We start from the raw sequence: 13655 nt of genomic DNA on the forward strand, positions 1-13655 counted from the left end.
TGGAGTAGTAGGAGAACAAGAGAGAAATATGTGAGGAGGGAAAGATGAGTGGCTGTCAAAAGCATCAACCCTGCCTACTATCCTCAACAGTTTCCGCCAAATCTATGTTTAAAATTGTTGAGCAGATACGCCCCACACTCTAGCGTTAATTCACACGTCGGTTGACTGCGATAATTCTTCTGAATGTTTCAAAATCTTACTGTTTCGCACTCACATTTTCTCTATATAAGAGGAACATGTCTTTGCCGATAATCAGTATTGTCCACTACCTGGAAAAACGAGAGGTAGCCACCATGACTACCTGCTGCTGCTACAAAGTCTTCTTCTTTCTTATATCTCTTATTTTCTTGATATCGTGTTCTTCTGTCACGGTCTTAGCTGCAGCTTCTGGACGTGATGAATTGATCGGCTTTGAACCTGGTATGCTCTCTCTCTCTCTCTCTCTCTCTCTCTCTCTCTTTCTATAATATGCACTAGCTAGGCGCCACAAATTATTTAATTTATACTCTGTATGTGAAGCTGTTGCTGAAATTTTAAAGCACAAATATATGGCCGAAACTATATAATATATCCTTATATTAATTAGTTTCAAGGGCATATTATCCTTGCTGTGTTTGTATATACAGCTGTCGCCCTGGCTCTACGTACGTAAGTTGCTCTGTTATATGGCCGGTTCCTTTGTTTTGCCATGAATAGGTACTTTAGACTGTAAATACTAATAAGAATCACAACAACAAGCAGAGTGATTTTTTCCTTGAAATTTCTATCTCTTGTTGTCACCGTCGCTGTCGAATATGCTACCGTATATTTCGAAAGCTTTCTCTATATAATTCAACTGGTTGTCACTGTCATTAATCACTCCCTCAACAAGACGCAAAACTGGCCAAAAACATTGAAGAAGAAATCAAGCGTAATGAGTACCTAATTCAAAGTCTACACCAACCTTAACTTGAGGTTTTTGGTTCTTGTTTCACTCATTCTCTCATTCCCTTCTCTTTCCATCACAATATGCGTTGCTTTTGAACTTGAAGTTGGTGTGGTCAATTTCTTCATCCATCAAATATTAGATGCAACTCTATATAATTATCATTATTAATGATATTTTCTAAATATTTCAGCCACAAACGATACAATTCCATTCAGTTATATTGAAGCAACTGGTCGAGGACCGTCGAAATGGGGCCAGCTTGACCCGGAATGGAAAGCTTGTGGAGATGGAAAATTGCAATCTCCAATTGATCTTCTTGACCAAAATGTGAAAGTTCTCTTTGGGCAAGAGGATCAACTGCGAAGAGATTATAAACCAGCAAATGCTACTATAACTAGCAGGGGGTATGACATTATGGTACGTAGGAAGCTATATATGTACCTTCCCTTCCCTTCGCTTTTTCTTTTTCTTGAAAAAAATTATGTATGGTACTACATCTTGAAATTTACGTTCAATTTATAAGGTGTCATGGAAAGGAGACGCTGGAAAAATTACCATTAATGGGACTGATTACAATCTGCAAGGCTCCCATTGGCATGTACCTTCTGAACATACAATCAATAGCAAAAAGTATGTGCCTTTTGCCTTCTCTCATCATCTGAGAACTGGGGTTTTGATTATTCTTATTTCGATCAATTTGCATTTTAATTAGTTTTTGCCCAAATTTTAAAATAGATATGACATGGAGCTTCACATAGTTCATGCGAATTCTCTTGGAGAGACAGCTGTTGTTGGAGTACTTTACAAATATGGCAAACCTGATCCCTTCCTTTCAAAGGTTTTTGTTATTGCTACACACATGTATTTCTTTAATTTATTATTTTCTCTTTCTCCGTAATTTATAATTGGAAGTTGATAGAAGACAACATTTTTTTTTTTCTAATCCCTTTTCTCATTTCTGGCAGTTGTCCCCCTATATAAAATCGGTCACAAAGCAAGAGACGAGTCTGGGAATTCTTAATCCAAACAAAATAGAGTTTGGGAGCAGAAAGCTGTATAGATATATTGGTTCTCTTACAGTTCCTCCATGCAGTGAGGGTGTTATATGGACAGTAGTCAAGGAGGTTGTTCTTGTTTCCATGCCCATTTCTCTAGGAACACGTATTTCCCAAGAGATTGCTGTCTAAATTTCTTCTGTCTTCTTACGTTAATTTTATATTTACATCGCTATTTATCTCTTGTAGGTTAGGACTGTTTCAAGGGAGCAAGTGCAACTGTTGAGAGATGCTGTTGATGATGTAAGTCCACACCTATTAATAACCAGTTAGAACAGACTTGATAAAAATTGCTTCAAAAATTGATGCTTAATACTTCCTCGAATAAACTAATTAATCTAAAAGAACTTGTGAAATTAAAAAGCTTGTTATTAAACCTTTTTAATTTATAGTAAATTGTTTTGTATACTTCATGTTGACTTGCATTTTTTGTCAGGGATATCAAGCAAATGCAAGGCCAGTTCAGCCATTGAATGGAAGACCGGTTAATTTATTCATACGGTCAATGGACCTTTAATGAATAATTTATACAAGGCAAAGAGGGAAAGAAAATGTTTAAGAAGCACACGGCACACATGATTTCCTCCGTCAATGATGTTTGATGGATATATATATATATATATATATATATATATATATATATATATATATATATATATATATATATATATATATATATAGATTCTGATAATAAGTTTATCAAGCCACTAAAAGCTTGATCCAAATAAAATAGCCTTTGGGTCTACATATCAATAAAAATAAAAATTTCTTTTAAATAAATAACTATGAGAAGTCACTAAATAACAAGAGTTTCAAATAAAATGGTCTAAATCTATTCTCGTGGGTCCAAAGCCTATTTTGCTATTATTGTGGTTTCAATGCCTATTTTAGAACCCAATCTCAAATTATCCAAGTAGATTCAGAGCAAGTTATTACCTTTAATATTCACTTACACTATCCCAACGGATTTCCAGATGGACGTAGTCCGTCGGTATTTTACAGAGAATTCAAAAATATTTACTACATATGCAACTATCACCGACATCTATACCAATGAAATATTTCTGTATGTATTTTACCGAGAGTTGCAATATATATATATATATATATATATATATATATATTAATTTGTTTGAATCTCAAAACACACACGCATATGTGGTGTGTGTGTAGTTGAGAATAATTGGAAGGCTTAATCTATTGGTTGGTCAACCTTGTCTATATATATGTGTAGGGCAATACACAATAGTAATGGTGAGGTTACAACACAAGAGTATGACTACAATATGTTGTATATAGTATGCCTATAATATTTTCTATATAGATACATTAATATGCCCCCTCAAGCTGAGGGTAGATGATCAACCTGAAGCTTGAATCGAAAAGCAGTAAATGAAGCATTAGGAAGCGGCTTGGTAAAAACATCTGCAAGTTGATTATGAGAGGGGATAAAACAAATTTGAATCTCTTTCTTCTCAAGCTTGTCTCGTACAAAATGATAGTCAACCTTAACATGTTTAGTACGAGCATGAAAGATAAGATTTGCAGATAGGTAAATAGCGCCTAGATTATCACACCAAAGAGTTGGAGCAGAGTTAGAAAGAATCTATAAATCTCTCAATAGATACTAAAGCCAGATAACCTCAGTATTGCCATCAGCCAAGACTTTATAATCAGCCTCGGTGAAGGAGTGAGCAATTGTGCGTTGCTTGCTAGATTTCTATGAAATCGGTGTCTGACCATAGCAGTGGGCTGCACCTCAATGCCCAAAAAATAGTAAACAACGCCTAAGTCACGAAGCTTGAACTCGGTAACTGTATTAGGCGGTGAAGCATAGTAGAGTTGTTATCCATGAGCAGAATGTCATCAATATAAACTAGAAGATAAAAAATATCAGCACCAATAGACAAGATAAATAACAATGTGTCAACCTTGGAAGCATGAAAGCCAATAGAAATCAGAAAATCACTCAGATGAGTGTACCATGCTCGTGGAGCCTGTTTTAAGACATATAAAGACTTATGCAATCAGCATACATGAGAGGGAAGAGCAGAGTCAACAACTCCTGGAGGTTGTCTCATGTAAACCTCTTCTGCAAGAATACCATTGAGGAAGGCATTATGAATATCAAGTTGATGAATCTTTCAATTACACGAGATCGCAATGGAGAACACTAATCTGACTGTCGCGTGCTTAAAAACTGGACTGAAGGTTTCAAAATAATCAATGCCTTCCTGTTGAGTAAATCCCCTAGCCACCAAATGTGTCTTATACCGCTCAACAATGCCATCCACATGATGTTTTATCCTGTACACCCACCGACAACTAATAACATTCATCGAAGGATGAAAAGGAACCAAGGACCAGGTGTTATTAGAGCGTAAGGCTTGAATTTCATCACGCATAGCACTAAGCCACGCCTCATACCTGTCAACATCAGAGAATGCAAGGGACTCATAAGTAGGAGAGGACATTACCAAATAGTTGGGAGAAGCAGGGGGTGCTGCAGACGCTATTAAAAGAGCATTCTTCGACAGCCAGGGACGAAGCACCATCAGATGCTGACTAGCAGCAGACAAAGGGGAAGAAGGATCTAAACTGGAAGCTATTGAAGAGGATAAGATAGGAGATCAACAAAAAATTGCAGACCTATAGAAGAATCGAAGGAAGGACTGGAGCTCACAACAACAAATGTAGGAGAGAGCTTGCTGCAGAATTAGAGGTGGCGGCAATGACAGACATGGAAATAGGCAACCCTGAAGGAGGTGAACATGTTCCTGCATAATGATCATTAGAGAAACATGCAGATGGTGACATAGGGGTAGGGCTAGGTGGCTGTGGTATGGTGGTAGACAAGGGTGGGGAACGATGGGGTTATTTGGGTGGAGTTGGAGGTGTGGCAGAGCTGTTAGGAGAGGCGTTTGGCGAGTCAGCCGGGAGAAAATTATAGGAAGTGATCAAAGTGGGCAAGTGTGTGGGTTGTAAGGGAGAGGCTGGGGGTCGTGCTAGCTATTCAGAATCTGCAAAATGAAACACATTTTCATGAAAACGAACATGATGAGAGACATATATACATTGAGAGGCAAAATCGAGACAACAATAACCAAGATACAAGGAACTATAACCTAAGAACACACAAGGAGATGAATGAAAATCCAACTTATGAGCATGATACAAACACAAAAATGAAAAACAAAGACACCTAAAAATACATAGAAAATCATAATCAGGAGTACGATTAAACAGACATTCAAAAGGAGACTGATTTTGGAGGACAATAGTAGGCATGTAATTGATGAGATATACGAAAGATTCAAATGCATAATTCCAAAATCGTAATGGAGCACTAATTAGCCTAAGAGTGTAAGAACAATTTGATAATATGACGATGGTGACGCTCAACACTGCCATTTTGTTCATGCGTATAAGGACAGATTAACCTATGATGAATACCAATAGTTTGAAAAAAAAATTTAATTACAATATTCACCACCCCAATCAGTTTGAACAGATTTAATTTTACAAAAAAACTGACATTCAATAAGCACTTGAAATGTTGGAATATAGAAAACACATCAGATTTTGCAAAAAGCAAAAAATATCATATGTATTTATTATGTGCATCGATAAAAATAACAAAGTAATGAAAACCATTAGAAGAAAACATAGAAGCAGGGCCCCAAACATCACTAAATATTCAATCAATTGGGGCAGTAGTTTTGTGACCCGTAGGTCGTAATGACAGACACGATGACTTGCTAAGCGGACAAGTTTGACATTGAACAAGTAAGCGTCTAGAAGTACACATTAGTTTATTTTTGGAAACTAACAAATTAAAACTACAGGAAATAAGATGACCTAATCGACGATGTCACAAATCAACAATGGTAGAGATGCAAGGAGACCAATAAGCTTGAGGAATGGTGGTGGCAGAAGACTCAGAGAGAACATAGAGATCATCATTACTCTGACCGGAAATGAGCACTATTTTAGTGGTGAGATCCTTTACATAAAACTCAGAGGCATGAAATTCAAAATAAACATTATTATCACGATAAAATTTCTGAATAGATAACAATGGTTTACTAATGTGAGGAACATGGAGAACGCTAGATAATGTAAAGGTGCGTTTAAGGGAATGTAACATGGTATGTCTAATATGGGATATGGATAGACTCTTACCATCACCAACATGCAAGTGATCATTACCAAGATAGAGTGCAGAATCGATCAAAGTCGCATGATCAGGCGTAACATGTTGGTTCACACCGGTGTCTGGGAACCAAGTGGGGTAGAAACCGAACCAACAGCAAAATGCACAGAGGGTTGTGACCACTACTGTGAAACTTAGCACATTACGAGGTTGTGTAGCCGAATGAGAAGCATAGCCGACACTTGACGTTCTACTTAAAAGACCGGTGAGGAGGCCACTGCCCACCAGTAGCAGGCCGTGTGGGCTGCTGTCAATGACTCTACTTCCAGTTCGTAGGAGTGGAGGAATGAGAGCCCCAAAAATCAGACCTGTCATGGCTGTTGTACTTGTTGTTGGAATGTCAGCCGCCGTGGGAGCGACCTCTATTACGGCCAAAATTGGAGTTGTGTTGCTCTTGGGCAAGATGAGTAGAGGGCAGCAGAGGTGGATTTGCAGCCAATGAAGGAAGAGAAGACTTGAACAGAAACTCATAAGTAAGAAGATGGTTGTGAAGGTCAGCGTATGACAACGGTTCTGCCTTGGTCACGAGACTAGTTACCAAGTCTTTAAACTCACCACGAAGACCATGAAATATATAGAGGTTGAAGTGTTCAAGAAAGAGGGGTCGATCAGCAGCAACCAATTCATCAAATAATAACTTGGTGTGTTGCATGTATGTAGTAACTGAAGCATCTCCTTGCTGAAGATCTTGAAAAGACCCATAGAGTTGCATAATGTGAGAATTTGACGGAGAAGCGAGCGCTTTCTCAAGAGTGCGCCAAATACATGAAGAAGTTTGACAATCTACCACAAGATGCAGGACGTCCATGAAGAGAGAGGAGAGTAACGCACTTAAAATAAGCCGATCCTGTTGCTTCCAACGGAGAAAAGATGGGTTGATTGCTGAAGAAGAACCATTAGAATAATCAAAAACATGAGAGGGAGGACATGATACTAAGCCATCGACAAAGTGGAAAACACCTTGACCAAGAAGATATGGCTTCATCTGCATTCGCCAATAGAGATAGTTGGTGGTCATAAGCTTCAATGAGACCACTTGATAAGTGTTGGACAAAGCAATGATAGAAGGAGTTATTGTCCCCATGATGTGAAAAGGAATGGCAGAAACATAGGAAAAGGAACCATGGTTCTGCTCTGCAGGTTGGGCCTACTGCTGGTGGGAGAAGGAACCAGTGGTAGCAACTTCTAAGTGGTTGCCTGGCAGGGCTGCACCATTGGTTTGATGGGGGGGAGTAGGCGACAACATCGGCAGAGTCCATTTAAGAGAGGGAGAGAGGAGGTCAGCTACAAGGAGGGAGAGGAGGAGAAGAGTTCTGATGGCAAAAGGCTCGGATACCAAGTTGAGAATAATTTGGAGGCTTAACCTTTTGGTTAGTCAACCTTATTTATATATATGTGTAGGACAATATACAATAGTAATAGTGAGGTTACAACACAAGAGTATGCCTACAATCAATATATATATATATATATATATATATAAAGAGAAAAGGATATAGAGAATCAAGCCCTAGCCTGTCTAGATTTTAATAACCAATACAATTGTAAAACTCTTAATACTAAAATAATGAATATAAAACTTTCAAATTAAGAAACTTGTGTGAACATTTTCTTGCATTAATACATTCCAAAACAATATTTACAATCGAAGACAATGGGTGTTTAATTCAATGGTATTCTCTTCAATGAGAGGAAGTGATGTTTTGGATTTAAGTCCTGCGTACGTACTCTCTTTTCATCTGAGAAAACAAAGCAAAAATAAATCATGATTAAGTATATTTTGTATTTCCTTGCTAACGATGGCTAGGAAAACCAAATGTTTCTTTGGGAAGAATTCAAGAGAAGGGTCTAGCCTTTGAGCTCAAAAGAAACAAGGGCAAATTGACCTCAAACAAATCTACTAATTGATAAACTGATTCTCAATAAAGTCCCCAAACTAAGAAGTTTCTCAATTGGATCCCCAATATATAATTTATTATTCAATTGATTTGTTCATTTGTATATGATGTCGGCGATGCTTCTTGGTTTATCCAGCCTTCCTTAATTAAGATAACTTCCGCATTGAATGTCCATATCGTGCCACGTCTGAAAAATGCTTGCATGAACCAAGATATTGTTTCCATGCCAATTTCTTTAGGAACACATGTATTTCCTACGACATTTCTTCTGTCTTCTTACGTTATATATTCTATATTTACATCGCTATTTGTCTCTTGTAGGTTAGGAATGTTTCAAGGAAGCAGGTGTGAGAGATGTTATTGATGATGATGCAAGTACAAACTTATTAAAAACTAATTTAATCTCCAACAATAACAATGAAAAGCCAAGTAAATCACCGATAGGGACTACGAGAAAAGCACACAGAGAAAAAAATAATAATAATCTCCAGCAAACACTCTTCATCCTTATTTGAACAAAAACCCCTATGAAAGCTGGAAAAAAAATCAGACAAACATAGAATTTAATAATGATATAGCAAAAGATATAAAGAAAATCACCACAGATTCAACATATAATCCCTTGCCTCCTGCACAGAATTGTGCAACCATCATTCAAGCCTAATATCAAGCTTGTAACAGCAAATAATCCTCAGTGTAAATGGTAGACGTAATCTTAGCTTTGTTTCTAAATTCAAACCTGCAATCCTGTGTATATATATGTTAACAATTGTATTATTCAAATATATAAAAATATATTATTCTGAAGTCTATCAATCAGTTCAATTCTCTAAACCTTCCTATCTTCATCATGGTATCAGAGTAAGAAATCTCCAACGAGAATTCAATCCCTCACAATCATAATCCAATCTCAACTCCACCCTCTCCAATTGAAATACCCCTAATTGCTCTTAACATCACATCCCAGATAAATGATAAACTCACTCCCTCTACATTTCTTCAATGGCACGCTCAATTTGAAGCTTTGCTCATCGGGTACATATGATCTTCTTGCCTATGTTACTGGAGAAAAAATCTGTCCCGTACCCACCAGTACATCAACTTGTGGTGTCCAACAAACTCACTGGATAAGGCAAGATAAGCTTATCCTCAGTGCCATTTTGACATCTACATCTACCGTCATCATTCAAACATACCTTCACTCTGTAAAATCCTTGGTAGATGAAATCTCCCTCATAGATCATCCAATCTTTGAAGATGATCTAACGCTCTATATCCTAAATGGTCTGGGAACTGATTTTCGTGAAATTGCAGGTCCTATTCGTGCCCGAGAACGACCACTCACTTTTGAGGAACTTCATGATCTCCTTGTCAGTCATGATGCATATCTTCGTCACCTTGAAGCCTCCTCTCATCCACTAATTTCTTCTACAAACTACACGCACAGATGGGCTTCTTATGGTCAAGACAATCAGTTTTTTAAATCTGCCCCAAAGCCCCACTCCTTTGATAGGTTATATGGCCAAAGAAATAAGCCTTCAGCTCACTATCGCCAGACTAGCAATCCGAGAGACAACAACAAAAATTATGGACCACGTCGTTTTTCTCCCAAGTGCCAACTATGTGACCGCATGGGTCATACTGTAAAACATTGCAATCATTTTCAATACAACACACCAACAACAAATTGTACTTCCACCTCACCAGCACAGGATACAAAATGGCTTATAGACTCAGCTGCATCTCATAATATTACTGGTGATCTTGCTAATCTATCTATTCATTCAGAATACGATGGCACTGACGAAGTTATCATTGGTGATGGTTCAGGTTTGCCTGTTTCTCATATTGGCCCCCTACTTTTTCAATCCCCTAACCGTACTTTCCATTTAAATGACACTCTTTGTGTTCCTAATATAGAAAAAAATCCCATATTTGCTCATCAATTTACTCAACAAAATCATGTTTTTATTGAGCTTCACCCCTCTTTTTTTCTTGTTAAGGATCAAATCACGGGAGCGGTTCTATTCTGAGAAGCGTGTGAAAATGATGTATACACCCTTTCAAAGTCAATGGTGCAGTCTTCTCCTTCCATTGTTGCCAACGTGCATGAAAGAATCTCCATTGACAGATGGCACAAACGTCTTGGGCATCCATCTCCTAAATTGATCACTCACCTTATCAACTCTTTTTCCCTTCCAACATAAATCACCGTTTGAAATTTTATTTACACAGTCTCCCAATTATATAAAGCTAAAAAAATTTGGTTGTCTTTGTTTCCCTCTTACCCGACCATATAACACAAACAACTTATAACCAAAATCTATTCCCTGCATCTTTGTAGCTTACTCCTTAACACAAAATGCATACAGTTGTCTTGATCCCCTGACAAACCACCTATACCAATCACGCCATGTTATCTTTCATGAAAATGGAAATGGTATCTCATTCAGCCAACTTTCCAAACCCAGCCCAACAAGTGCCTCCCCTGTCCATGGAAATTCTTCATCTCCTCCTGTGCCTCCACCAGTGACTTCAGCAAGGGTATCCATTCTCACTGCCTACTCAGGTAATGAATCCCCCCATCTCTCTTTTAATTCACATCAACTCACATCTTCATCTTCTCCTCCAGCATGTTATGTTACTCATAATCTTCAGCCTACCTCATCTTCATTGCAAGCTCCCTATAACCCACCCTCATCAGCCATTTATGCAGCTTCCTCCCCTTACCTCCTCATCCCTCAAACCCTGCCCCCAACCGTGCTCACTCAATGGTCACCCGATCCATGAATAACATTTATAAACCCAAACAAGTTAACATAACCACAAAACACCCCCTCCCTAATACTGAGAGCCAACTTGTGTGGAACAGGCTCTCCGTGAGCCACAATGAAGGATAGCAAACTCACAGCTCTTATGAGGCATGGTACATAGGAACTGGTACCGCATCCTTGTTCCTCTTACCCGACCATATAACACAAACAACTTATAACCAAAATCTATTCCCTGCATCTTTGTAGCTTACTCCTTAACACAAAATGCATACAGTTGTCTTGATCCCCTGACAAACCACCTATACCAATCACGCCATGTTATCTTTCATGAAAATGGAAATGGTATCTCATTCAGCCAACTTTCCAAACCCAGCCCAACAAGTGCCTCCCCTGTCCATGGAAAATCATCAACGGCCTGGACTAGACTACAGTGAAACGTTCAGCCTTGTTGTGAAACCTGCCACCATCATAACAGTTCTTATCGTGGCTGTCATGCAAGGCTGGTCATTACGGCAATTGGATGTAAACAATGTTTTTTTGCATGGGAACCTGCATGAAACAGTTTATATGTCACAGCCACCAGGGTTCCAAGATGCCATTACTCCACATCATGTCTGTCGGTTAAATAAGGCAATTTATGGCCTTAAACAGGCCCCTCATGCCTGGTATTCTGCTTTGAAACTAGCCATTCTAAAACTGGGGTTTCACAACTCGAAAGCCGATCCTTCCATATTCATCTATCATAGTGAAACTATTCTGTGTTATCTGCTGGTCTACGTAGATGATCTAGTCATCACTGGCAACACTTCATCTTTCCTAACTCACGTGATTCATCAGCTTGGCATCCAATTCTCATTAAAAGATATGGGCACACTTCATTATTTTTTGGGGTTGGATGTTATACCCACAGAAAATGGGTTGTTCTTATCGCAACATAAATATATACAGGACCTTCTCTTCAAAACCAAAATGCTAGGTGCTAAAGATGTCTCTTCTCCTATGTCCACGTCGGTCCAACTCAAGCTTATTGATGACACAGCTCCTTGCAATAGCACTGATTTTCAAAGTATCATCAGTGGTTTACAATATACGTCCCTTACTCGTCCTAACGTTTGCTTCGCTGTTAACAAGTTGTCACAATTCATGCATCAACCCACAGTCACTCACTGGTCAGCTACCAAACGTTTGCTCCGCTATCTGAAGAAAACAATTTTCCTTGGCATTCACATAAATCGTCAATCTTCATTTGATGTTACCACATTTGCTGACGCTGACTAGGCTGGAAATTATGATGATCGCACCTCCACTTCAGCTTACATTACATTTCTTGGGATCAATCCCATCTCTTGGAGCTCCAAAAAACAACGTGTTGTTGCTAGATCATCAACTGAAGCTGAGTATTGTTCAGTCACCACTGCTACGTCTGAAACGGTTTGGATGTTGTCCCTGTTCAAAGAACTTTGTCTCCCCATTCACACTCTACCAAGACTACTGTGTGACAACCTGGGAGCTACACGCCCCAGCTTTAATCCAGTTCAGCATTCACGGATGAAGCACATTTAGATTGACTTCCACTTTGTCCACTACACCATTAAACAGTTTTACCGACGGACTAATTCCGTTGGTGACAGGAATAAACGCCATCGGTGAAATAATTACCGATAGCCTCACCGACGGAATGCGTCCGTCGGTATAATAGTCATCGGTAACTCCACTTTCCATCGCTAATTCTGTCACAAATAAAAAAACCACCCACCGACGAAACACCAATGGTCTTACAGACGGATACGCTCGCGCCAAAATTTTTTTTCCCATGGGAACATTACCGACGGACTAAATCGGTCTGAAATTTCAACGGTAATTACCGACGGATTATCCGTCGGTAATTATGGCATCGGTGGTAATTGTGTGGCAACTCTCTATGAAATACCGACGGATATTATCCGTCGGTAAATCCGTCTGTATGTAATCACCGACGGAATATGTCTGTCGGTAATTATGGTGTCATCACCCAATTTTGGGTGATTCCCTAAAATTCATTTTTTTCCAAAAAAAATAAAAAAAATAAAAAAATCAAAATAAAAAAAAATCAAAATAAAATAAAGGTTGGCAATGCGGAGAAAGCCGATCAGGAAAGGCTGCAAAAATAGGCGAAAATCAAGCTGCAATTTTCGGAAGAATTTCAAGGCCCAAGTGTACGCTGTTATGCCCAAAAATAGAAAAATACAAATTCAAAGGTCAAATTAAATGAGTATTGGATGAATTTGCATAAAAATTAAGTCCAATGACATAATTAAATTTTTAATGGGCCAATTTGATTTAATCATGGGCCAAATTGAATTTTAATTATGTTTAAGAATTAATTTAGGTCCAATTGAAGGAGTTAATTAAGTGCAAGGACTTAATTATACTTTAAGCGGGTCAAAATTAATTGGAGGGCTTAATTGGTGAAAATTAAGTTTGGGAGCTTAATTTGGACTTAATTGAAAAATCAGAATTTTAAGAGACACAATTTAATTTTTACCAAGTGAATTGATTGAAATTAGGGGCCAAACACAAAACTTGAGGGACCAATTTTAAAGCCCGAAAAACTATTTTTGCCTATAAATAGCCTTCATTTTCAGCTAAGAAAAAGGGGGGGCAATTTTGACAACATCACGAAAAAAAATACAAAAAAAACCTAACCCTAAACCCATTTTTTCAAGGGAAGCCGCCGCCCCCTCCCCTTTGTGGGATTTTCAATTTCGCTTTCCCTCTCCAGCCGGTTCCAGCATCTTTTTCTTCCCT

At 38.4% G+C, this 13655-nt stretch overlaps 1 protein-coding gene across 1 annotated transcript; it reads left to right on the forward strand.

Moving 5' to 3' along the window:
• The first annotated feature begins 274 nt into the window (after positions 1–274).
• Positions 275–2580, forward strand: LOC133687757 (alpha carbonic anhydrase 4-like). The gene is made up of 7 exons (XM_062107065.1): positions 275–420; positions 1119–1345; positions 1452–1558; positions 1664–1766; positions 1894–2052; positions 2173–2226; positions 2420–2580. The coding sequence occupies exons 1-7, from the start codon at positions 294–296 to the stop codon at positions 2498–2500; spliced, it is 858 nt and encodes a 285-aa protein (XP_061963049.1). The 5' UTR covers positions 275–293; the 3' UTR covers positions 2501–2580.
• The last annotated feature ends 11075 nt before the right edge of the window (positions 2581–13655 follow it).

The sequence above is a fragment of the Populus nigra genome, chromosome 3 (genome assembly GCF_951802175.1).
Source record: "Populus nigra chromosome 3, ddPopNigr1.1, whole genome shotgun sequence".
NCBI lineage: Eukaryota > Viridiplantae > Streptophyta > Magnoliopsida > Malpighiales > Salicaceae > Populus > Populus nigra.

What these genes read in the sequence shown, in the direction of transcription:
- LOC133687757 (XM_062107065.1), top strand. Translation starts at nt 294, where the DNA reads ATGACTACCTGCTGCTGCTACAAAGTCTTCTTCTTTCTTATATCTCTT. An exon ending in CTGATCCCTTCCTTTCAAAG is followed by an intron (nt 1,767 to 1,893) that starts GTTTTTGTTATT and finishes CATTTCTGGCAG; the next exon opens with TTGTCCCCCTATATAAAATC. An exon ending in TGAGAGATGCTGTTGATGAT is followed by an intron (nt 2,227 to 2,419) that starts GTAAGTCCACAC and finishes ATTTTTTGTCAG; the next exon opens with GGATATCAAGCAAATGCAAG.